At 51.6% G+C, this 27,528-nt stretch overlaps 1 protein-coding gene across 2 annotated transcripts in view; it reads right to left on the bottom strand.

Moving 5' to 3' along the window:
• The window catches only part of arhgef2b (rho/rac guanine nucleotide exchange factor (GEF) 2b), an 81,513-nt gene that overhangs the window by 32,844 nt on the left and 21,141 nt on the right, over window positions 1-27,528 (bottom strand). For both annotated transcript variants that reach the window (XM_079241411.1, XM_079241410.1), the window contains exons 6-7: window positions 4,365-4,468; window positions 4,069-4,212 (exon numbers count right to left, since the gene is read on the bottom strand). In XM_079241411.1, the coding sequence (XP_079097537.1) occupies window positions 4,069-4,212; window positions 4,365-4,468 (248 nt within the window). The remainder of the gene's footprint in view (window positions 1-4,068; window positions 4,213-4,364; window positions 4,469-27,528) is intronic.

Consider the following 27,528-nt stretch of genomic DNA (forward strand, 5'->3'; position numbering starts at 1 on the left):
CAGTAAAACCAGTGGACTGGATTACTGGAACGGTCCTTTAACAGGACTTCCCAGTAAAACCAGTAGACTGGATTACTGGAACGGTCCTTTAACAGGACTTCCCAGTAAAACCAGTAGACTGGATTACTGGAACGGTCTTTTAACAGGACTTCCCAGTAAAACCAGTAGACTGGATTACTGGAACGGTCCTTTAACAGGACTTCCCAGTAAAACCAGTAGACTGGATTACTGGAACGGTCTTTTAACAGGACTTCCCAGTAAAACCAGTAGACTGGATTACTGGAACGGTCCTTTAACAGGACTTCCCAGTAAAACCAGTAGACTGGATTACTGGAACGGTCTTTTAACAGGACTTCCCAGTAAAACCAGTACACTGGATCACTGGAACGGTCTTTTAACAGGACTTCCCAGTAAAACCAGTACACTGGATCACTGGAACGGTCTTTTAACAGGACTTCCCAGTAAAACCAGTAGACTGGATCACTGGAACGGTCTTTTAACAGGACTTCCCAGTAAAACCAGTAGACTGGATCACTGGAACGGTCTTTTAACAGGACTTCCCAGTAAAACCAGTAGACTGGATCACTGGAACGGTCTTTTAACAGGACTTCCCAGTAAAACCAGTAGACTGGATCACTGGAACGGTCCTTTAACAGGACTTCCCAGTAAAACCAGTAGAGTGGATCACTGGAACGGTCTTTTAACAGGACTTCCCAGTAAAACCAGTAGACTGGATCACTGGAACGGTCTTTTAACAGGACTTCCCAGTAAAACCAGTACACTGGATTACTGGAACGGTCCTTTAACAGGACTTCCCAGTAAAACCAGTAGACTGGATTACTGGAACGGTCTTTTAACAGGACTTCCCAGTAAAACCAGTAGACTGGATTACTGGAACGGTCTTTTAACAGGACTTCCCAGTAAAACCAGTAGACTGGATTACTGGAACGGTCTTTTAACAGGACTTCCCAGTAAAACCAGTACACTGGATTACTGGAACGGTCCTTTAACAGGACTTCCCAGTAAAACCAGTAGACTGGATTACTGGAGTGTTTTTATTATGTTAAAAGATTAGTTTGTTTCCTCTTTTTATAATATTGATATTATTATTGTAAAAATAGTGGATGGAGCAGGTCTGGTTGGACCAGGTCTGGTTGGTGCAGGTCTGGTCGGAACAGGTCTGGTTGGAGCTAGATGTGTGGTTGGAGCAGGTCTGGTCGGAGCAGGTCTGGTTGGAGCAGGTATAGTAGGAGCTGCAGGTCTGGTTGGACCAGGTCTGGTTGGACCAGGTCTGGTCGGAGCAGGTCTGGTTGGTGCAGGTCTGGTCGGAACAGGTCTGGTCGGAAAAAGGTCTGGTTGGAGCAGGTCTGGTTGGAGCAGGTTTTGTCGGAGCAGGTCTGGTTGCAGCAGGTCTGGTTGGAGCAGGTCTAGTTGGACCAGGTCTAGTTGGACCAGGTTTGGTTGGAGCAGTTCTGGTTGTAGCAGGTCTGGTTGGAGCAGGTCTAGTTGGAGCAGGTCTGGTTGGAGCAGGTTTGGTTGGAGCAGGTTTGGTTGGAGCAGGTCTAGTTGGAGCAGGTTTGGTTGCAGCAGGTCTTGTTGGAGCAGGTCTGGTTGGAGCAGGTCTAGTTGGACCAGGTCTGGTTGGAACAGGTCTAGTTGGACCAGGTCTAGTTGGACCAGGTCTGGTTGAGCAGGTTTGGTTGCAGCAGGTCTGGTTGGACCAGGTCTAGTTGGACCAGGTCTAGTTGGACCAGGTCTGGTTGAGCAGGTTTGGTTGCAGCAGGTCTGGTTGGAGCAGGTCTGGTTGGAGCAGGTCTAGTTGGACCAGGTCTAGTTGGAGCAGGTCTGGTTGGACCAGGTCTAGTTGGACCAGGTCTAGTTGGAGCAGGTCTGGTTGGAGCAGGTCTGGTTGGACCAGGTCTAGTTGGAGCAGGTCTGGTTGGAGCAGGTCTGGTTGGACCAGGTCTGGTTGGACCAGGTCTAGTTGGACCAGGTCTGGTTGGAGCAGGTCTGGTTGGACCAGGTCTGGTTGGACCAGGTCTAGTTGGAGCAGGTCTGGTTGGACCAGGTCTAGTTGGAGCAGGTCTGGTTGGAGCAGGTCTAGTTGGACCAGGTCTAGTTGGACCAGGTCTGGTTGGACCAGGTCTAGTTGGACCAGGTCTAGTTGGACCAGGTCTGGTTGGAGCAGGTCTAGTTGGAGCAGGTCTGGTTGGAGCAGGTCTGGTTGGACCAGGTCTAGTTGGACCAGGTCTAGTTGGACCAGGTCTGGTTGGAGCAGGTCTAGTTGGAGCAGGTCTGGTTGCAGTAGGTCTGGTTGGAACAGGTCTGGTTGCAGCAGGTCTGGTTGGACCAGGTTTGGTTGGACCAGGTCTAGTTGGAGCAGGTGTAGTTGGAGCAGGTCTGGTTGGACCAGGTCTAGTTGGACCAGGTCTGGTTGGACCAGGTCTGGTTGGAGTAGGTCTGGTTGGACCAGGTCTGGTTGGAGCAGGTCTAGTTGGAGCAGGTCTAGTTGGACCAGGTCTGGTTGGAGCAGGTCTAGTTGGAGCAGGTCTGTTTGGAGTAGGTCTGGTTGGAGCAGGTCTGGTTGCAGCAGGTCTGGTTGGACCAGGTTTGGTTGGACCAGGTCTAGTTGGAGCAGGTGTGGTTGGAGCAGGTCTGGTTGGACCAGGTCTAGTTGGACCAGGTCTGGTTGGACCAGGTCTGGTTGGACCAGGTCTAGTTGGACCAGGTCTGGTTGTACCAGGTCTGGTTGGAGTAGGTCTGGTTGGAGTAGGTCTGGTTGGACCAGGTCTGGTTGGACCAGGTCTGGTTGGAGTAGGTCTGGTTGGAGTAGGTCTGGTTGGACCAGGTCTGGTTGGACCAGGTCTGGTTGGAGTAGGTCTGGTTGGAGTAGGTCTGGTTGGACCAGGTCTGGTTGGAGTAGGTCTGGTTGGACCAGGTCTGGTTGGAGTAGGTCTGGTTGGACCAGGTCTAGTTGGACCAGGTCTGGTTGGAGTAGGTCTGGTTGGACCAGGTCTGGTTGGAGTAGGTCTGGTTGGACCAGGTCTGGTTGGAGTAGGTCTGGTTGGACCAGGTCTGGTTGGACCAGGTCTAGTTGGACCAGGTCTGGTTGGAGTAGGTCTGGTTGGACCAGGTCTGGTTGGAGTAGGTCTGGTTGGACCAGGTCTGGTTGGACCAGGTCTGGTTGGAGTAGGTCTGGTTGGACCAGGTCTGGTTGGACCAGGTCTAGTTGGACCAGGTCTGGTTGGAGTAGGTCTGGTTGGACCAGGTCTGGTTGGACCAGGTCTGGTTGGACCAGGTCTGGTTGGAGTAGGTCTGGTTGGACCAGGTCTGGTTGGACCAGGTCTAGTTGGACCAGGTCTGGTTGGACCAGGTCTGGTTGGAGTAGGTCTGGTTGGACCAGGTCTGGTTGGACCAGGTCTGGTTGGAGTAGGTCTGGTTGGACCAGGTCTGGTTGGACCAGGTCTAGTTGGACCAGGTCTGGTTGGAGTAGGTCTGGTTGGACCAGGTCTGGTTGGACCAGGTCTAGTTGGACCAGGTCTGGTTGGACCAGGTCTGGTTGGAGTAGGTCTGGTTGGACCAGGTCTGGTAGGACCAGGTCTGGTTGGACCAGGTCTGTGATGTGGTCTGTCTCCAGGACGTGTCCACACACAGTAAACAGAGCAGCAACAAACCAGTACAACGGTGCTGACCAGTATCGCTGATTTCCAACCAGTGAAGGGAGCAAAGAATTTAAAGCTCCATCTACTGGTTTAATTCTGGTTCTGAAGCTGACATTTGACGCTGCGCTGCCCCCTGCTGGATCTACCGACACCCGGGCGGATGAGGAAATGAAACTGAAATGAGGAAAAGCTGAATATCTCGGTTTGGAAAACAAGCGAAGACAACAAGGTGTTCTGGAGGAACCGGTCTCAGAGGAAATTAAACATCATCCACACATTTCCAGTAGTTCATGGTCACAGGGGGGCAGAGCATGTCTCAAGTATGGACAGGTAAGAGGAGGGTTCACGTGGGCAGGTCAACCCGTCATTCCTCAGGCCATTCAGGCAGTAAGTCCTGTTTACATACCATAGATGACGTCCTGCTGCTTGATGAGATCTTTGTGCAGCGTCTGGAGGAAGGTTGGCTCCACGGCGAGACTCCAGCTGTCGGCCTGAACACAGCCTCCGTCTGCCTGCAGCTCCTCCAGCAAGGAGCTCCACCACCACTCGCCTGCAGGGAGACACAGCCGTCAGGGCATCCTGCTGCTGGGAGGAGGTCCCAGTATACCACAGGCAGTACCATGTGACCACTACCATCTTGACATGTAACCAAAATCTCTAACATCTCTGTGTAATTATTTATAATAAGGATAATTGACAGACCATCATCTGTGAGAGACTCCATGGACAAAGTTCTGCTCCTGAAGTTCAAGGACTCCGTGGACTGAGACAGAATCCTCCTGAGGCCAACAGAGTCCTCAGCCCCCCTGAACACCAAGAAAGAGGTGAGAGACAGCTGACACAAGTGAATCAAAGACATACAGGTGAGACATACAGGTGACTCAGACCGGTCAGAACCAACCCAAAAGCTGGATTTATATTCATACAGCATCTGCGTGAGGTCGGTAATGGCGCCACAGCCAAATGCTTCATGCACCTCTTCCAGACTCAACGTGGACTACTTCCTCAATGTACACAGTATTCCCTTGTGATTGGTTGGCTTGTGATTACTTGCTTCCAGAAACCAGAACCTTCCAACTGAATGTATGCAGAAACCGCAGAAGAGACACTGCAACACAACAGTGTCACTGTTCTTCAAGGTCAAGATTTCACCTGAATCAGCTGGACTGGTCCTACCGTAACTGGAAGCTAGTTCTACCAAACACACGTACCCAGACACTGGTCCTACCATAACCAGACGGCAGTTCTACCATACAGACGTACCCAGACACCGGTCCTACCGTAACCAGACGCCAGTTCTACCATACAGACGTACCCAGACACCGGTCCTACCGTAACCAGACGCCAGTTCTACCAAACACAGACGTACCCAGACACCGGTCCTACCGTAAGCAGATGCCAGTTCTGCCAAACACAGATGTACCCAGATACTGGTGCTACCGTAAGCAGATGCCAGTTCTACCAAACACAGACGTACCCAGACACTGGTCCCACCGTAACCAGACGCCAGTTCTACCAAACACAGATGTACCCAGATACTGGTGCTACCGTAACCAGACGCCAGTTCTACCATACAGACGTACCCAGACACTGGTCCTACCGTAACCAGACGCCAGTTCTACCAAACACAGATGTACCCAGACACCGGTCCTACCGTAACCAGACGCCAGTTCTGCCATACAGACGTACCCAGACACTGGTCCTACCGTAACCAGAAGCAAATTCTACCAAACACAGACGTACCCAGACACTGTTCCTACCGTAACCAGACGCCAGTTCTACCAAAAGCACACTTACCCAGACACTGGTCCTACCATAACCAGACGCCAGTTCTACCAAACACAGATGTACCCAGACACTGGTCCTACCGTAACCAGACGCCAGTTCTACCAAACACAGATGTACCCAGACACCGGTCCTACCGTAAGCAGATGCCAGTTCTACCAAACACAGATGTACCCAGACACTGGTCCTACCGTAACCAGACGCCAGTTCTACCAAACACAGATGTACCCAGACACCGGTCCTACCGTAAGCAGATGCCAGTTCTACCAAACACAGATGTACCAAGACACTGGTCCTACCGTTACCAGACGCCAGTTCTACCAAACACACATGTACCCAGACACTGGTCCTACCGTAACCTGACGCCAGTTCTACCAAACACAGATGTACCCAGACACTGGTCCTACCGTAACCAGACGCCAGTTCTACCATACAGACATACCCAGACACTGGTCGTACCGTAACCATATGCCAGTTCTACCATACAGACGTACCCAGATACCGGTCCTACCGTAACCAGACGCAAGTTCCACCAAAAACACACGTACCCAGACACTGGTCCTACCGTAACCAGACACCAGTTCTACCAAACACAGATGTACCCAGACACCGGTCCTACCGTAAGCAGATGCCAGTTCTGCCAAACACAGATGTACCCAGATACTGGTGCTACCGTAACCAGACGCCAGTTCTACCAAACACGGATGTACCCAGACACCGGTCCTACCGTAAGCAGATGCCAGTTCTACCAAACACAGATGTACCCAGACACTGGTCCTACCGTAACCAGACGCCAGTTCTACCAAACACAGATGTACCCAGACACCGGTCCTACCGTAAGCAGACGCCAGTTCTACCAAACACAGATGTACCCAGATACTGGTGCTACCGTAAGCAGATGCCAGTTCTACCAAACACAGATGTACCCAGACACTGGTCCTACCGTAACCAGACGCCAGTTCTACCAAACACAGACGTACCCAGACACTGGTCCTACCGTAACCAGACGCCAGTTCTACCATACAGACGTACCCAGACACTGGTCCTACCGTAACCAGACGCAAATTCTACCAAACACAGACGTACCCAGACACTGTTCCTACCGTAACCAGACGCCAGTTCTACCAAAAGCACACTTACCCAGACACTGGTCCTACTCTAACCAGACGCCAGTTCTACCAAACACAGACGTACCCAGACACCGGTCCTACCGTAACCAGACGCCAGTTCGACCAAACACAGACGTACCCAGACACCGGTCCTACCATAACCAGACGCCACTTCTACCAAACACAGATGTACCCAGACACCGTTCCTACCGTAACCAGACGCTAGTTCTAACAAACACACTCACCCAGACACTGGTCCTACTCTAACCAGACGCCAGTTCTACCACACACAGACGTACCCAGACACCGGTCCTACCGTAAGCAGATGCCAGTTCTACCAAACACAGACGTACCCAGACACTGGTCCTACCGTAACCAGACGCCAGTTCTACCAAAAGCACACTTACCCAGACACTGGTCCTACCGTAACCTGACGCCAGTTCTACCACACACAGACGTACCCAGACACCGGTCCTACAATAACCAGACGCCAGTTCTACCACACACAGATGTACCCAGACACCGGTCCTACCGTAAGCAGATGCCAGTTCTACCAAACACAGATGTACCCAGACACTGGTCCTACCGTAACCAGACGCCAGTTCTACCAAACACAGATGTACCCAGACACCAGTCCTACCGTAAGCAGATGCCAGTTCTACCAAACACAGATGTACCCAGACACTGGTCCTACCGTAACCAGACGCCAGTTCTACCAAACACAGATGTACCCAGACACCGGTCCTACCGTAAGCAGATGCCAGTTCTACCAAACACAGATGTACCCAGACACTGGTCCTACCGTAACCAGACGCCAGTTCTACCAAACACACATGTACCCAGACACTGGTCCTACCGTAACCAGACGCCAGTTCTACCAAACACAGATGTACCCAGACACTGGTCCTACCGTAACCAGACGCCAGTTCTACCATACAGACATACCCAGACACTGGTCGTACCGTAACCAGACGCAAATTCTACCAAACACAGACGTACCCAGACACTGTTCCTACCGTAACCAGACGCCAGTTCTACCAAAAGCACACTTACCCAGACACTGGTCCTACCATAACCAGACGCCAGTTCTACCAAACACAGATGTACCCAGACACTGGTCCTACCGTAACCAGACGCCAGTTCTACCAAACACAGATGTACCCAGAAACCGGTCCTACCATAACCAGACGCCAGTTCTACCAAACACAGATGTACCCAGACACTGGTCCTACCGTAACCAGACGCCAGTTCTACCAAACACAGATGTACCCAGACACCGGTCCTACCGTAAGCAGATGCTAGTTCTACCAAACACAGATGTACCCAGACACTGGTCCTACCGTAACCAGACGCCAGTTCTACCAAACACAGATGTACCCAGACACCGGTCCTACCGTAAGCAGATGCCAGTTCTACCAAACACAGATGTACCCAGACACTGGTCCTACCGTAACCAGACGCCAGTTCTACCAAACACACATGTACCCAGACACTGGTCCTACCGTAACCAGACGCCAGTTCTACCAAACACAGATGTACCCAGACACTGGTCCTACCGTAACCAGACGCCAGTTCTACCATACAGACATACCCAGACACTGGTCGTACCGTAACCATATGCCAGTTCTACCATACAGACGTACCCAGACACTGGTCCTACCGTAACCAGACGCAAATTCTACCAAACACAGACGTACCCAGACACTGTTCCTACCGTAACCAGACGCCAGTTCTACCAAAAGCACACTTACCCAGACACTGGTCCTACCATAACCAGACGCCAGTTCTACCAAACACAGATGTACCCAGACACTGGTCCTACCGTAACCAGACGCCAGTTATACCAAACACAGATGTACCCAGACACCGGTCCTACCGTAAGCAGATGCCAGTTCTACCAAACACAGATGTACCCAGACACCGGTCCTACCGTAAGCAGATGCCAGTTCTACCAAACACAGATGTACCCAGACACTGGTCCTACCGTAACCAGACGCCAGTTCTACCAAACACAGATGTACCCAGACACCGGTCCTACCGTAAGCAGATGCCAGTTCTACCAAACACAGATGTACCCAGACACTGGTCCTACCGTAACCAGACGCCAGTTCTACCAAACACACATGTACCCAGACACTGGTCCTACCGTAACCAGACGCCAGTTCTACCAAACACAGATGTACCCAGACACTGGTCCTACTGTAACCAGACGCCAGTTCTACCATACAGACATACCCAGACACTGGTCGTACCGTAACCATATGCCAGTTCTACCATACAGACGTACCCAGATACCGGTCCTACCGTAACCAGACGCCAGTTCTACCAAACACAGACATACCCAGACACCGGTCCTACCGTAAGCAGATGCCAGTTCTGCCAAACACAGATGTACCCAGATACTGGTGCTACCGTAAGCAGATGCCAGTTCTACCAAACACAGATGTACCCAGACACTGGTCCTACCGTAACCAGACGCCAGTTCTACCAAAAGCACACTTACCCAGACACTGGTCCTACTCTAACCAGACGCCAGTTCTACCACACACAGACGTACCCAGACACCGGTCCTACAATAACCAGACGCCAGTTCTACCAAACACAGACGTACCCAGACACCGGTCCTACCGTAACCAGACGCCAGTTCGACCAAACACAGACGTACCCAGACACCGGTCCTACCATAACCAGACGCCACTTCTACCAAAAACAGATGTACCCAGACACTGGTCCTACCGTAACCAGACGCTAGTTCTACCAAACACAGATGTACCCAGACACCGGTCCTACCGTAACCAGACGCTAGTTCTAACAAACACACTCACCCAGACACTGGTCCTACTCTAACCAGACGCCAGTTCTACCACACACAGACGTACCCAGACACCGGTCCTACCGTAAGCAGATGCCAGTTCTACCAAACACAGACGTACCCAGACACTGGTCCTACCGTAACCAGACGCCAGTTCTACCAAACACAGATGTACCCAGACACCGGTCCTACCGTAAGCAGATGCCAGTTCTGCCAAACACAGATGTACCCAGATACTGGTGCTACCGTAACCAGACGCCAGTTCTACCAAACACGGATGTACCCAGACACCGGTCCTACCGTAAGCAGATGCCAGTTCTACCAAACACAGATGTACCCAGACACTGGTCCTACTGTAACCAGACGCAAATTCTACCAAACACAGACGTACCCAGACACTGTTCCTACCGTAACCAGACGCCAGTTCTACCAAAAGCACACTTACCCAGACACTGGTCCTACTCTAACCAGATGCCAGTTCTACCACACACAGACGTACCCAGACACCGGTCCTACAATAACCAGACGCCAGTTCTACCAAACACAGACATATCCAGACACCGGTCCTACCGTAAGCAGATGCCAGTTCTACCAAACACATACGTACCCAGACACTGGTCCTACCGTAACCAGACGCCAGTTCTACCATACAGACGTACCAAGACACTGGTCCTACCGTAACCAGACGCAAATTCTACCAAACCCAGACGTACCCAGACACTGTTCCTACCGTAACCAGACGCCAGTTCTACCAAAAGCACACTTACCCAGACACTGGTCCTACTCTAACCAGACGCCAGTTCTACCACACACAGACGTACCCAGACACCGGTCCTACAATAACCAGACGCCAGTTCTACCAAACACAGACGTACCCAGACACCGGTCCTACCGTAACCAGACGCCAGTTCGACCAAACACAGACGTACCCAGACACCGGTCCTACCATAACCAGACGCCACTTCTACCAAAAACAGATGTACCCAGACACTGGTCCTACCGTAACCAGACGCTAGTTCTACCAAACACAGATGTACCCAGACACCGGTCCTACCGTAACCAGACGCTAGTTCTAACAAACACACTCACCCAGACACTGGTCCTACTCTAACCAGACGCCAGTTCTACCACACACAGACGTACCCAGACACCGGTCCTACCGTAAGCAGATGCCAGTTCTACCAAACACAGACGTACCCAGACACTGGTCCTACCGTAACCAGACGCCAGTTCTACCAAACACAGATGTACCCAGACACCGGTCCTACCGTAAGCAGATGCCAGTTCTACCAAACACAGATGTACCCAGACACTGGTCCTACCGTAACCAGACGCCAGTTCTACCAAACACACATGTACCCAGACACTGGTCCTACCGTAACCAGACGCCAGTTCTACCAAACACAGATGTACCCAGACACTGGTCCTACTGTAACCAGACGCCAGTTCTACCATACAGATGTACCCAGACACCGGTCCTACCGTAAGCAGATGCCAGTTCTACCATACACACGTACCCAGACACTGGTCCTACCATAACCAGACGGCAGTTCTACCATACAGACGTACCCAGACACCGGTCCTACCGTAACCAGACGCCAGTTCTACCATACAGACGTACCCAGACACCGGTCCTACCGTAACCAGACGCCAGTTCTACCAAACACAGACGTACCCAGACACCGGTCCTACCGTAAGCAGATGCCAGTTCTGCCAAACACAGATGTACCCAGATACTGGTGCTACCGTAAGCAGATGCCAGTTCTACCAAACACAGACGTACCCAGACACTGGTCCTACCGTAACCAGACGCCAGTTCTACCATACAGACGTACCCAGACACTGGTCCTACCGTAACCAGACGCCAGTTCTACCAAACACAGATGTACCCAGACACCGGTCCTACCGTAACCAGACGCCAGTTCTGCCATACAGACGTACCCAGACACTGGTCCTACCGTAACCAGAAGCAAATTCTACCAAACACAGACGTACCCAGACACTGTTCCTACCGTAACCAGACGCCAGTTCTACCAAAAGCACACTTACCCAGACACTGGTCCTACCATAACCAGACGCCAGTTCTACCAAACACAGATGTACCCAGACACTGGTCCTACCGTAACCAGACGCCAGTTCTACCAAACACAGATGTACCCAGACACCGGTCCTACCGTAAGCAGATGCCAGTTCTACCAAACACAGATGTACCCAGACACTGGTCCTACCGTAACCAGACGCCAGTTCTACCAAACACAGATGTACCCAGACACCGGTCCTACCGTAAGCAGATGCCAGTTCTACCAAACACAGATGTACCAAGACACTGGTCCTACCGTTACCAGACGCCAGTTCTACCAAACACACATGTACCCAGACACTGGTCCTACCGTAACCTGACGCCAGTTCTACCAAACACAGATGTACCCAGACACTGGTCCTACCGTAACCAGACGCCAGTTCTACCATACAGACATACCCAGACACTGGTCGTACCGTAACCATATGCCAGTTCTACCATACAGACGTACCCAGATACCGGTCCTACCGTAACCAGACGCAAGTTCCACCAAAAACACACGTACCCAGACACTGGTCCTACCGTAACCAGACACCAGTTCTACCAAACACAGATGTACCCAGACACCGGTCCTACCGTAAGCAGATGCCAGTTCTGCCAAACACAGATGTACCCAGATACTGGTGCTACCGTAACCAGACGCCAGTTCTACCAAACACGGATGTACCCAGACACCGGTCCTACCGTAAGCAGATGCCAGTTCTACCAAACACAGATGTACCCAGACACTGGTCCTACCGTAACCAGACGCCAGTTCTACCAAACACAGATGTACCCAGACACCGGTCCTACCGTAAGCAGACGCCAGTTCTACCAAACACAGATGTACCCAGATACTGGTGCTACCGTAAGCAGATGCCAGTTCTACCAAACACAGATGTACCCAGACACTGGTCCTACCGTAACCAGACGCCAGTTCTACCAAACACAGACGTACCCAGACACTGGTCCTACCGTAACCAGACGCCAGTTCTACCATACAGACGTACCCAGACACTGGTCCTACCGTAACCAGACGCAAATTCTACCAAACACAGACGTACCCAGACACTGTTCCTACCGTAACCAGACGCCAGTTCTACCAAAAGCACACTTACCCAGACACTGGTCCTACTCTAACCAGACGCCAGTTCTACCAAACACAGACGTACCCAGACACCGGTCCTACCGTAACCAGACGCCAGTTCGACCAAACACAGACGTACCCAGACACCGGTCCTACCATAACCAGACGCCACTTCTACCAAACACAGATGTACCCAGACACCGTTCCTACCGTAACCAGACGCTAGTTCTAACAAACACACTCACCCAGACACTGGTCCTACTCTAACCAGACGCCAGTTCTACCAAACACAGACGTACCCAGACACCGGTCCTACCGTAAGCAGATGCCAGTTCTACCAAACACAGACGTACCCAGACACTGGTCCTACCGTAACCAGACGCCAGTTCTACCAAAAGCACACTTACCCAGACACTGGTCCTACCGTAACCTGACGCCAGTTCTACCACACACAGACGTACCCAGACACCGGTCCTACAATAACCAGACGCCAGTTCTACCACACACAGATGTACCCAGACACCGGTCCTACCGTAAGCAGATGCCAGTTCTACCAAACACAGATGTACCCAGACACTGGTCCTACCGTAACCAGACGCCAGTTCTACCAAACACAGATGTACCCAGACACCAGTCCTACCGTAAGCAGATGCCAGTTCTACCAAACACAGATGTACCCAGACACTGGTCCTACCGTAACCAGACGCCAGTTCTACCAAACACAGATGTACCCAGACACCGGTCCTACCGTAAGCAGATGCCAGTTCTACCAAACACAGATGTACCCAGACACTGGTCCTACCGTAACCAGACGCCAGTTCTACCAAACACACATGTACCCAGACACTGGTCCAACCGTAACCAGACGCCAGTTCTACCAAACACAGATGTACCCAGACACTGGTCCTACCGTAACCAGACGCCAGTTCTACCATACAGACATACCCAGACACTGGTCGTACCGTAACCAGACGCAAATTCTACCAAACACAGACGTACCCAGACACTGTTCCTACCGTAACCAGACGCCAGTTCTACCAAAAGCACACTTACCCAGACACTGGTCCTACCATAACCAGACGCCAGTTCTACCAAACACAGATGTACCCAGACACTGGTCCTACCGTAACCAGACGCCAGTTCTACCAAACACAGATGTACCCAGAAACCGGTCCTACCATAACCAGACGCCAGTTCTACCAAACACAGATGTACCCAGACACTGGTCCTACCGTAACCAGACGCCAGTTCTACCAAACACAGATGTACCCAGACACCGGTCCTACCGTAAGCAGATGCCAGTTCTACCAAACACAGATGTACCCAGACACTGGTCCTACCGTAACCAGACGCCAGTTCTACCAAACACAGATGTACCCAGACACCGGTCCTACCGTAAGCAGATGCCAGTTCTACCAAACACAGATGTACCCAGACACTGGTCCTACCGTAACCAGACGCCAGTTCTACCAAACACACATGTACCCAGACACTGGTCCTACCGTAACCAGACGCCAGTTCTACCAAACACAGATGTACCCAGACACTGGTCCTACCGTAACCAGACGCCAGTTCTACCATACAGACATACCCAGACACTGGTCGTACCGTAACCATATGCCAGTTCTACCATACAGACGTACCCAGACACTGGTCCTACCGTAACCAGACGCAAATTCTACCAAACACAGACGTACCCAGACACTGTTCCTACCGTAACCAGACGCCAGTTCTACCAAAAGCACACTTACCCAGACACTGGTCCTACCATAACCAGACGCCAGTTCTACCAAACACAGATGTACCCAGACACTGGTCCTACCGTAACCAGACGCCAGTTATACCAAACACAGATGTACCCAGACACCGGTCCTACCGTAAGCAGATGCCAGTTCTACCAAACACAGATGTACCCAGACACCGGTCCTACCGTAAGCAGATGCCAGTTCTACCAAACACAGATGTACCCAGACACTGGTCCTACCGTAACCAGACGCCAGTTCTACCAAACACAGATGTACCCAGACACCGGTCCTACCGTAAGCAGATGCCAGTTCTACCAAACACAGATGTACCCAGACACTGGTCCTACCGTAACCAGACGCCAGTTCTACCAAACACACATGTACCCAGACACTGGTCCTACCGTAACCAGACGCCAGTTCTACCAAACACAGATGTACCCAGACACTGGTCCTACTGTAACCAGACGCCAGTTCTACCATACAGACATACCCAGACACTGGTCGTACCGTAACCATATGCCAGTTCTACCATACAGACGTACCCAGATACCGGTCCTACCGTAACCAGACGCCAGTTCTACCAAACACAGATGTACCCAGATACCGGTCCTACCGTAACCAGACGCCAGTTCCACCAAAAACACACGTACCCAGACACTGGTCCTACCGTAACCAGACGCCAGTTCTACCAAACACAGATGTACCCAGACACCGGTCCTACCGTAAGCAGATGCCAGTTCTGCCAAACACAGATGTACCCAGATACTGGTGCTACCGTAACCAGACGCCAGTTCTACCAAACACGGATGTACCCAGACACCGGTCCTACCGTAAGCAGATGCCAGTTCTACCAAACACAGATGTACCCAGACACTGGTCCTACTGTAACCAGACGCAAATTCTACCAAACACAGACGTACCCAGACACTGTTCCTACCGTAACCAGACGCCAGTTCTACCAAAAGCACACTTACCCAGACACTGGTCCTACCGTAACCAGACGCCAGTTCTACCATACAGACGTACCAAGACACTGGTCCTACCGTAACCAGACGCAAATTCTACCAAACCCAGACGTACCCAGACACTGTTCCTACCGTAACCAGACGCCAGTTCTACCAAAAGCACACTTACCCAGACACTGGTCCTACTCTAACCAGATGCCAGTTCTACCACACACAGACGTACCCAGACACCGGTCCTACAATAACCAGACGCCAGTTCTACCAAACACAGACATATCCAGACACCGGTCCTACCGTAAGCAGATGCCAGTTCTACCAAACACATACGTACCCAGACACTGGTCCTACCGTAACCAGACGCCAGTTCTACCATACAGACGTACCAAGACACTGGTCCTACCGTAACCAGACGCAAATTCTACCAAACCCAGACGTACCCAGACACTGTTCCTACCGTAACCAGACGCCAGTTCTACCAAAAGCACACTTACCCAGACACTGGTCCTACTCTAACCAGACGCCAGTTCTACCACACACAGACGTACCCAGACACCGGTCCTACAATAACCAGACGCCAGTTCTACCAAACACAGACGTACCCAGACACCGGTCCTACCGTAACCAGACGCCAGTTCGACCAAACACAGACGTACCCAGACACCGGTCCTACCATAACCAGACGCCACTTCTACCAAAAACAGATGTACCCAGACACTGGTCCTACCGTAACCAGACGCTAGTTCTACCAAACACAGATGTACCCAGACACCGGTCCTACCGTAACCAGACGCTAGTTCTAACAAACACACTCACCCAGACACTGGTCCTACTCTAACCAGACGCCAGTTCTACCACACACAGACGTACCCAGACACCGGTCCTACCGTAAGCAGATGCCAGTTCTACCAAACACAGACGTACCCAGACACTGGTCCTACCGTAACCAGACGCCAGTTCTACCAAACACAGATGTACCCAGACACCGGTCCTACCGTAAGCAGATGCCAGTTCTACCAAACACAGATGTACCCAGACACTGGTCCTACCGTAACCAGACGCCAGTTCTACCAAACACACATGTACCCAGACACTGGTCCTACCGTAACCAGACGCCAGTTCTACCAAACACAGATGTACCCAGACACTGGTCCTACTGTAACCAGACGCCAGTTCTACCATACAGATGTACCCAGACACCGGTCCTACCGTAAGCAGATGCCAGTTCTACCATACAGACGTACCCAGATACTGGTCCTACCGTAACCAGACGCCAGTTCTACCAAACACAGATGTACCCAGATACCGGTCCTACCGTAACCAGACGCCAGTTCCACCAAAAACACACGTACCCAGACACTGGTCCTACCGTAACCAGACGCCAGTTCTACCAAACACAGATGTACCCAGACACCGGTCCTACCGTAAGCAGATGCCAGTTCTGCCAAACACAGATGTACCCAGATACTGGTGCTACCGTAACCAGACGCCAGTTCTACCAAACACGGATGTACCCAGACACTGGTCCTACCGTAAGCAGATGCCAGTTCTACCAAACACAGATGTACCGAGACACTGGTCCTACCGTAACCAGACGCCAGTTCTACCAAACACAGACGTACCCAGACACCGGTCCTACCGTAAGCAGATGCCAGTTCTGCCAAACACAGATGTACCCAGATACTGGTGCTACCGTAAGCAGATGCCAGTTCTACCAAACACAGACGTACCCAGACACTGGTCCTACCGTAACCAGACGCCAGTTCTACCATACAGACGTACCCAGACACTGGTCCTACCGTAACCAGACGCCAGTTCTACCAAACACAGATGTACCCAGACACTGGTCCTACCGTAACCAGACGCCAGTTCTGCCATACAGACGTACCCAGACACTGGTCCTACCGTAACCAGAAGCAAATCCTACCAAACACAGACGTACCCAGACACTGTTCCTACCGTAACCAGACGCCAGTTCTACCAAAAGCACACTTACCCAGACACTGGTCCTACCATAACCAGACGCCAGTTCTACCAAACACAGATGTACCCAGACACTGGTCCTACCGTAACCAGACGCCAGTTCTACCAAACACAGATGTACCCAGACACCGGTCCTACCGTAAGCAGATGCCAGTTCTACCAAACACAGATGTACCCAGACACTGGTCCTACCGTAACCAGACGCCAGTTCTACCAAACACAGATGTACCCAGACACCGGTCCTACCGTAAGCAGATGCCAGTTCTACCAAACACAGATGTACCAAGACACTGGTCCTACCGTTACCAGACGCCAGTTCTACCAAACACACATGTACCCAGACACTGGTCCTACCGTAACCTGACGCCAGTTCTACCAAACACAGATGTACCCAGACACTGGTCCTACCGTAACCAGACGCCAGTTCTACCATACAGACATACCCAGACACTGGTCGTACCGTAACCATATGCTAGTTCTACCATACAGACGTACCCAGATACCGGTCCTACCGTAACCAGACGCCAGTTCTACCAAACACAGACGTACCCAGACACTGGTCCTACCATAACCAGACGCCAGTTCTACCAAACACAGATGTACCCAGACACTGGTCCTACCGTAACCAGACACCAGTTCTACCAAACACAGATGTACCCAGACACTGGTCCTACCGTAAGCAGATGCCAGTTCTGCCAAACACAGATGTACCCAGATACTGGTGCTACCGTAACCAGACGCCAGTTCTACCAAACACGGATGTACCCAGACACCGGTCCTACCGTAAGCAGATGCCAGTTCTACCAAACACAGACGTACCCAGACACTGGTCCTACCGTAACCAGACGCCAGTTCTACCAAACACAGATGTACCCAGACACCGGTCCTACCGTAAGCAGACGCCAGTTCTACCAAACACAGATGTACCCAGATACTGGTGCTACCGTAAGCAGATGCCAGTTCTACCAAACACAGATGTACCCAGACACTGGTCCTACCGTAACCAGACGCCAGTTCTACCAAACACAGACGTACCCAGACACTGGTCCTACCGTAACCAGACGCCAGTTCTACCAAACACACATATACCCAGACACTGGTCCTACCGTAACCAGACGCCAGTTCTACCAAACACAGATGTACCCAGACACTGGTCGTACCGTAACCATATGCCAGTTCTACCATACAGACGTACCCAGACACTGGTCCTACCGTAACCAGACGCAAATTCTACCAAACACAGACGTACCCAGACACTGGTCCTACCGTAACCAGACGCCAGTTCTACCAAAAGCACACTTACCCAGACACTGGTCCTACCATAACCAGACGCCAGTTCTACCAAACACAGATGTACCCAGACACTGGTCCTACCGTAACCAGACGCCAGTTCTACCAAACACAGATGTACCCAGACACCGGTCCTACCGTAAGCAGATGCCAGTTCTACCAAACACAGATGTACCCAGACACCGGTCCTACCGTAAGCAGATGCCAGTTCTACCAAACACAGATGTACCCAGACACTGGTCCTACCGTAACCAGACGCCAGTTCTACCAAACACAGATGTACCCAGACACCGGTCCTACCGTAAGCAGATGCCAGTTCTACCAAACACAGATGTACCCAGACACTGGTCCTACCGTAACCAGACGCCAGTTCTACCAAACACACATGTACCCAGACACTGGTCCTACCGTAACCAGACGCCAGTTCTACCAAACACAGATGTACCCAGACACTGGTCCTACTGTAACCAGACGCCAGTTCTACCATACAGACATACCCAGACACTGGTCGTACCGTAACCATATGCCAGTTCTACCATACAGACGTACCCAGATACCGGTCCTACCGTAACCAGACGCCAGTTCTACCAAACACAGATGTACCCAGATACCGGTCCTACCGTAACCAGACGCCAGTTCCACCAAAAACACACGTACCCAGACACTGGTCCTACCGTAACCAGACGCCAGTTCTACCAAACACAGATGTACCCAGACACCGGTCCTACCGTAAGCAGATGCCAGTTCTGCCAAACACAGATGTACCCAGACACCGGTCCTACCGTAAGCAGATGCCAGTTCTACCAAACACAGATGTACCAAGACACTGGTCCTACTGTAACCAGACGCAAATTCTACCAAACACAGACGTACCCAGACACTGTTCCTACCGTAACCAGACGCCAGTTCTACCAAAAGCACACTTACCCAGACACTGGTCCTACTCTAACCAGATGCCAGTTCTACCACACACAGACGTACCCAGACACCGGTCCTACAATAACCAGACGCCAGTTCTACCAAACACAGACATATCCAGACACCGGTCCTACCGTAAGCAGATGCCAGTTCTACCAAACACATACGTACCCAGACACTGGTCCTACCGTAACCAGACGCCAGTTCTACCATACAGACGTACCAAGACACTGGTCCTACCGTAACCAGACGCAAATTCTACCAAACCCAGACGTACCCAGACACTGTTCCTACCGTAACCAGACGCCAGTTCTACCAAAAGCACACTTACCCAGACACTGGTCCTACTCTAACCAGACGCCAGTTCTACCACACACAGACGTACCCAGACACCGGTCCTACAATAACCAGACGCCAGTTCTACCAAACACAGACGTACCCAGACACCGGTCCTACCGTAACCAGACGCCAGTTCGACCAAACACAGACGTACCCAGACACCGGTCCTACCATAACCAGACGCCACTTCTACCAAAAACAGATGTACCCAGACACTGGTCCTACCGTAACCAGACGCTAGTTCTACCAAACACAGATGTACCCAGACACCGGTCCTACCGTAACCAGATGCTAGTTCTAACAAACACACTCACCCAGACACTGGTCCTACTCTAACCAGACGCCAGTTCTACCACACACAGACGTACCCAGACACCGGTCATACCGTAAGCAGATGCCAGTTCTACCAAACACAGACGTACCCAGACACTGGTCCTACCGTAACCAGACGCCAGTTCTACCAAACACAGATGTACCCAGACACCGGTCCTACCGTAAGCAGATGCCAGTTCTACCAAACACAGATGTACCCAGACACTGGTCCTACCGTAACCAGACGCCAGTTCTACCAAACACACATGTACCCAGACACTGGTCCTACCGTAACCAGACGCCAGTTCTACCAAACACAGATGTACCCAGACACTGGTCCTACTGTAACCAGACGCCAGTTCTACCATACAGATGTACCCAGACACCGGTCCTACCGTAAGCAGATGCCAGTTCTACCATACAGACGTACCCAGATACCGGTCCTACCGTAAGCAGACGCCAGTTCTACCAAACACAGATGTACCCAGATACCGGTCCTACCGTAACCAGACGCCAGTTCCACCAAAAACACACGTACCCAGACACTGGTCCTACCGTAACCAGACGCCAGTTCTACCAAACACAGATGTACCCAGACACCGGTCCTACCGTAAGCAGATGCCAGTTCTGCCAAACACAGATGTACCCAGATACTGGTGCTACCGTAACCAGACGCCAGTTCCACCAAACACGGATGTACCCAGACACCGGTCCTACCGTAAGCAGATGCCAGTTCTACCAAACACAGATGTACCCAGACACTGGTCCTACCGTAAACAGACGCCAGTTCTACCAAACACAGATGTATCCAGACACTGGTCCTACTGTAACCAGACGCAAATTCTACCAAACACAGACGTACCCAGACACTGTTCCTACCGTAACCAGACGCCAGTTCTACCAAAAGCACACTTACCCAGACACTGGTCCTACTCTAACCAGATGCCAGTTCTACCACACACAGACGTACCCAGACACCGGTCCTACAATAACCAGACGCCAGTTCTACCAAACACAGACATATCCAGACACCGGTCCTACCGTAAGCAGATGCCAGTTCTACCAAACACATACGTACCCAGACACTGGTCCTACCGTAACCAGACGCCAGTTCTACCATACAGACGTACCAAGACACTGGTCCTACCGTAACCAGACGCAAATTCTACCAAACCCAGACGTACCCAGACACTGGTCCTACCGTAACCAGACGCCAGTTCTACCAAAAGCACACTTACCCAGACACTGGTCCTACTCTAACCAGACGCCAGTTCTACCACACACAGACGTACCCAGACACCGGTCCTACCGTAACCAGACGCCAGTTCTACCAAACACAGATGTACCCAGACACCAGTCCTACCGTAAGCAGATGCCAGTTCTACCAAACACAGATGTACCCAGACACTGGTCCTACCGTAACCAGACGCCAGTTCTACCAAACACAGATGTACCCAGACACCGGTCCTACCGTAAGCAGATGCCAGTTCTACCAAACACAGATGTACCCAGACACCGGTCCTACCGTAAGCAGACGCCAGTTCTACCAAACACAGATGTACCCAGATACTGGTGCTACCGTAAGCAGATGCCAGTTCTACCAAACACAGATGTACCCAGACACTGGTCCTACCGTAACCAGACGCCAGTTCTACCAAACACAGACGTACCCAGACACTGGTCCTACCGTAACCAGACGCCAGTTCTACCAAACACACATGTACCCAGACACTGGTCCTACCGTAAGCAGACGCCAGTTCTACCAAACACAGATGTACCCAGACACTGGTCCTACCGTAACCAGACGCCAGTTCTACCATACAGACATACCCAGACACTGGTCGTACCGTAACCATATGCCAGTTCTACCATACAGACGTACCCAGACACTGGTCCTACCGTAACCAGACGCAAATTCTACCAAACACAGACGTACCCAGACACTGGTCCTACCGTAACCATACGCCAGTTCTACCAAAAGCACACTTACCCAGACACTGGTCCTACCATAACCAGACGCCAGTTCTACCAAACACAGATGTACCCAGACACTGGTCCTACCGTAACCAGACGCCAGTTCTACCAAACACAGATGTACCCAGACACCGGTCCTACCGTAAGCAGATGCCAGTTCTACCAAACACAGATGTACCCAGACACCGGTCCTACCGTAAGCAGATGCCAGTTCTACCAAACACAGATGTACCCAGACACTGGTCCTACCGTAACCAGACGCCAGTTCTACCAAACACAGATGTACCCAGACACCGGTCCTACCGTAAGCAGATGCCAGTTCTACCAAACACAGATGTACCCAGACACTGGTCCTACCGTAACCAGACGCCAGTTCTACCAAACACACATGTACCCAGACACTGGTCCTACCGTAACCAGACGCCAGTTCTACCAAACACAGATGTACCCAGACACTGGTCCTACTGTAACCAGACGCCAGTTCTACCATACAGACATACCCAGACACTGGTCGTACCGTAACCATATGCCAGTTCTACCATACAGACGTACCCAGATACCGGTCCTACCGTAACCAGACGCCAGTTCTACCAAACACAGATGTACCCAGATACCGGTCCTACCGTAACCAGACGCCAGTTCCACCAAAAACACACGTACCCAGACACTGGTCCTACCGTAACCAGACGCCAGTTCTACCAAACACAGATGTACCCAGACACCGGTCCTACCGTAAGCAGATGCCAGTTCTGCCAAACACAGATGTACCCAGATACTGGTGCTACCGTAACCAGACGCCAGTTCTACCAAACACGGATGTACCCAGACACCGGTCCTACCGTAAGCAGATGCCAGTTCTACCAAACACAGATGTACCCAGACACTGGTCCTACTGTAACCAGACGCAAATTCTACCAAACACAGACGTACCCAGATACTGTTCCTACCGTAACCAGACGCCAGTTCTACCAAAAGCACACTTACCCAGACACTGGTCCTACTCTAACCAGATGCCAGTTCTACCACACACAGACGTACCCAGACACCGGTCCTACAATAACCAGACGCCAGTTCTACCAAACACAGACATATCCAGACGCCGGTCCTACCGTAAGCAGATGCCAGTTCTACCAAACACATACGTACCCAGACACTGGTCCTACCGTAACCAGACGCCAGTTCTACCATACAGACGTACCCAGACACTGGTCCTACCGTAACCAGACGCAAATTCTACCAAACACAGACGTACCCAGACACTGTTCCTACCGTAACCAGACGCCAGTTCTACCAAAAGCACACTTACCCAGACACTGGTCCTACTCTAACCAGACGCCAGTTCTACCACACACAGACGTACCCAGACACCGGTCCTACAATAACCAGACGCCAGTTCTACCAAACACAGACGTACCCAGACACCGGTCCTACCGTAACCAGACGCCAGTTCGACCAAACACAGACGTACCCAGACACCGGTCCTACCATAACCAGACGCCACTTCTACCAAACACAGATGTACCCAGACACTGGTCCTACCGTAACCAGACGCTAGTTCTACCAAACACAGATGTACCCAGACACCGGTCCTACCGTGACCAGACGCTAGTTCTAACAAACACACTCACCCAGACACTGGTCCTACTCTAACCAGACGCAAATTCTACCAAACACAGACGTACCCAGACACTGTTCCTACCGTAACCAGACGTCAGTTCTAACAAAAGCACACTTACCCAGACACTGGTCCTACTCTAACCAGACGCCAGTTCTACCAAACACAGACGTACCCAGACACCGGTCCTACCGTAACCAGACGCCAGTTCGACCAAACACAGACGTACCCAGACACCGGTCCTACCATAACCAGACGCCACTTCTACCAAACACAGATGTACCCAGACACTGGTCCTACCGTAACCAGACGCTAGTTCTACCAAACACAGATGTACCCAGACACCGGTCCTACCGTGACCAGACGCTAGTTCTAACAAACACACTCACCCAGACACTGGTCCTACTCTAACCAGACGCAAATTCTACCAAACACAGACGTACCCAGACACTGTTCCTACCGTAACCAGACGTCAGTTCTAACAAAAGCACACTTACCCAGACACTGGTCCTACTCTAACCAGACGCCAGTTCTACCAAACACAGATGTACCCAGACACCGGTCCTACCGTAACCAGACGCCAGTTCTACCAAACACAGATGTACCCAGATACCGGTCCTACCGTAACCAGACGCCAGTTCTACCAAAGACAGACGTACCCAGACACCGTTCCTACCGTAACCAGACGCCAGTTCTACCAAATACAGACGTACCCAGACACCGGTCCTACCATAACCAGACGCCACTTTTACCAAACACAGATGTACCCAGAAACCGGTCCTACCATAACCAGACGCCAGTTCTACAACACACAGACGTACCCAGACACCGGTCCTACAATAACCAGAAGCCAGTTCTACCACACACAGACATACCCAGACACCGGTCCTACCGTAACCAGACGCCAGTTCGACCAAACACAGACGTACCCAGACACCGGTCCTACCATAACCAGACGCCACTTCTACCAAACACAGATGTACCCAGACACCGGTCCTACCGTAACCAGACACTAGTTCTAACAAACACACTCACCCAGACACTGGTCCTACTCTAACCAGACGCCAGTTCTACCACACACAGACGTACCCAGACACCAGTCCTACCGTAAGCAGATGCAAATTCTACCAAACACAGACGTACCCAGACACTGGTCCTACTGTAACCAGACGCCAGTTCTACCATACAGACGTACCCAGACACTGGTCCTACTGTAACCAGACGCAAATTCTACCAAACACAGATGTACCCAGACACTGTTCCTACTGTAACCAGACGCCAGTTCTACCAAAAGCACACTTACCCAGACACTGGTCCTACTCTAACCAGATGCCAGTTCTACCACACACAGATGTACCCAGACACCGGTCCTACAATAACCAGACGCCAGTTCTACCAAAGACAGACGTACCCAGACACCGTTCCTACCGTAACCAGACGCCAGTTCTACCAAACACAGACGTACCCAGACACCGGTCCTACCATAACCAGACGCCAGTTCTACCAAACACACGTACCCAGACACTGGTCCTACCATAACCAGACGCCACTTCTACCAAACACAGATGTACCCAGAAACCGGTCCTACCATAACCAGACGCCAGTTCTACCAAACACAGATGTACCCAGACACTGGTCCTACCGTAACCAGACGCCAGTTCTACCAAACACCGATGTACCCAGACACCGGTCCTACCGTAACCAGACGCCAGTTCTACCAAACACAGAAGTACCCAGACACTGGTCCTACCGTAAGCAGACGCCAGTTCTACCAAACACAGATGTACCCAGATACTGGTGCTACCGTAAGCAGATGCCAGTTCTACCAAACACAGACATGTCCAGACACCGGTCCTACCGTGAGCAGATGCCAGTTCTACCAAACACAGACGTACCCAGACACTGGTCCTACCGTAACCAGACACAAATTCTACCAAACACAGACGTACCCAGACACTGTTCCTACCGTAACCAGACGCCAGTTCCACCAAACACAGATGTACCCAGACACTGGTCCTACCGTAAGCAGACGCCAGTTCTACCAAACACAGATGTACCCAGACACCGGTCCTACCGTAAGCAGATGCCAGTTCTACCAAACACAGGCGTACCCAGACACTGGTCCTACCGTAACCAGACGCCAGTTCTACCATACAGACGTACCCAGACACTGGTCCTACCGTAACCAGACGCCAGTTCTACCAAACACAGATGTACCCAGACACCGGTCCTACCGTAACCAGACGCCAGTTCTGCCATACAGACGTACCCAGACACTGGTCCTACCGTAACCAGACGCAAATTCTACCAAACACAGACGTACCCAGACACTGTTCCTACCGTAACCAGACGCCAGTTATACCAAAAGCACACTTACCCAGACACTGGTCCTACCATAACCAGACGCCAGTTCTACCAAACACAGATGTACCCAGACACTGGTCCTACCGTAACCAGACGCCAGTTCTACCAAACACAGATGTACCCAGACACTGGTCCTACCGTAAGCAGATGCCAGTTCTACCAAACACAGATGTACCCAGACACTGGTCCTACCGTAACCAGACGCCAGTTCTACCAAACACAGATGTACCCAGACACTGGTCCTACAGTAACCAGACGCCAGTTCTACCAAACACACATGTAACCAGACACTGGTCCTACCGTAACCAGACGCCAGTTCTACCAAACACAGATGTACCCAGACACTGGTCCTACCGTAACCAGACGCCAGTTCTACCATACAGACATACCCAGACACTGGTCGTACCGTAACCATATGCCAGTTCTACCATACAGACGTACCCAGATACCGGTCCTACCGTAACCAGACGCCAGTTCTACCAAACACAGATGTACCCAGATACCGGTCCTACCGTAACCAGACGCCAGTTCCACCAAAAACACACTTACCCAGACACTGGTCCTACCGTAACCAGACGCCAGTTCTACCAAACACAGATGTACCCAGACACCGGTCCTACCGTAAGCAGATGCCAGTTCTGCCAAACACAGATGTACCCAGATACTGGTGCTACCGTAACCAGACGCCAGTTCTACCAAACACGGATGTACCCAGACACTGGTCCTACCGTAACCAGACGCCAGTTCTACCAAACACAGATGTACCCAGACACCGGTCCTACCGTAAGCAGATGCCAGTTCTACCAAACACAGATGTACCCAGACACTGGTCCTACCGTAACCAGACGCCAGTTCTACCAAACACAGATGTACCCAGACACCGGTCCTACCGTAAGCAGACGCCAGTTCTACCAAACACAGACGTACCCAGACACTGGTCCTACCGTAACCAGACGCCAGTTCTACCAAAAGCACACTTACCCAGACACTGGTCCTACTCTAACCAGATGCCAGTTCTACCACACACAGACGTACCCAGACACCGGTCCTACAATAACCAGACGCCAGTTCTACCAAACACAGACATACCCAGACACCGGTCCTACCGTAAGCAGATGCCAGTTCTGCCAAACACAGATGTACCCAGATACTGGTGCTACCGTAAGCAGATGCCAGTTCTACCAAACACAGATGTACCCAGACACTGGTCCTACCGTAACCAGACGCCAGTTCTACCAAACACAGATGTACCCAGATACTGGTGCTACCGTAAGCAGATGCCAGTTCTACCAAACACAGATGTACCCAGATACCGGTCCTACCGTAACCAGACGCCAGTTCTACCATACAGACGTACCCAGACACCGGTCCTACCGTAACCAGACGCAAATTCTACCAAACACAGACGTACCCAGACACTGGTCCTACCGTAACCAGACGTCAGTTCTACCAAAAGCACACTTACCCAGACACTGGTCCTACTCTAACCAGACGCCAGTTCTACCAAACACA

The sequence above is a fragment of the Telmatherina bonti genome, assembly GCF_933228915.1.
Source record: "Telmatherina bonti genome assembly, chromosome: 5".
NCBI lineage: Eukaryota > Metazoa > Chordata > Actinopteri > Atheriniformes > Telmatherinidae > Telmatherina > Telmatherina bonti.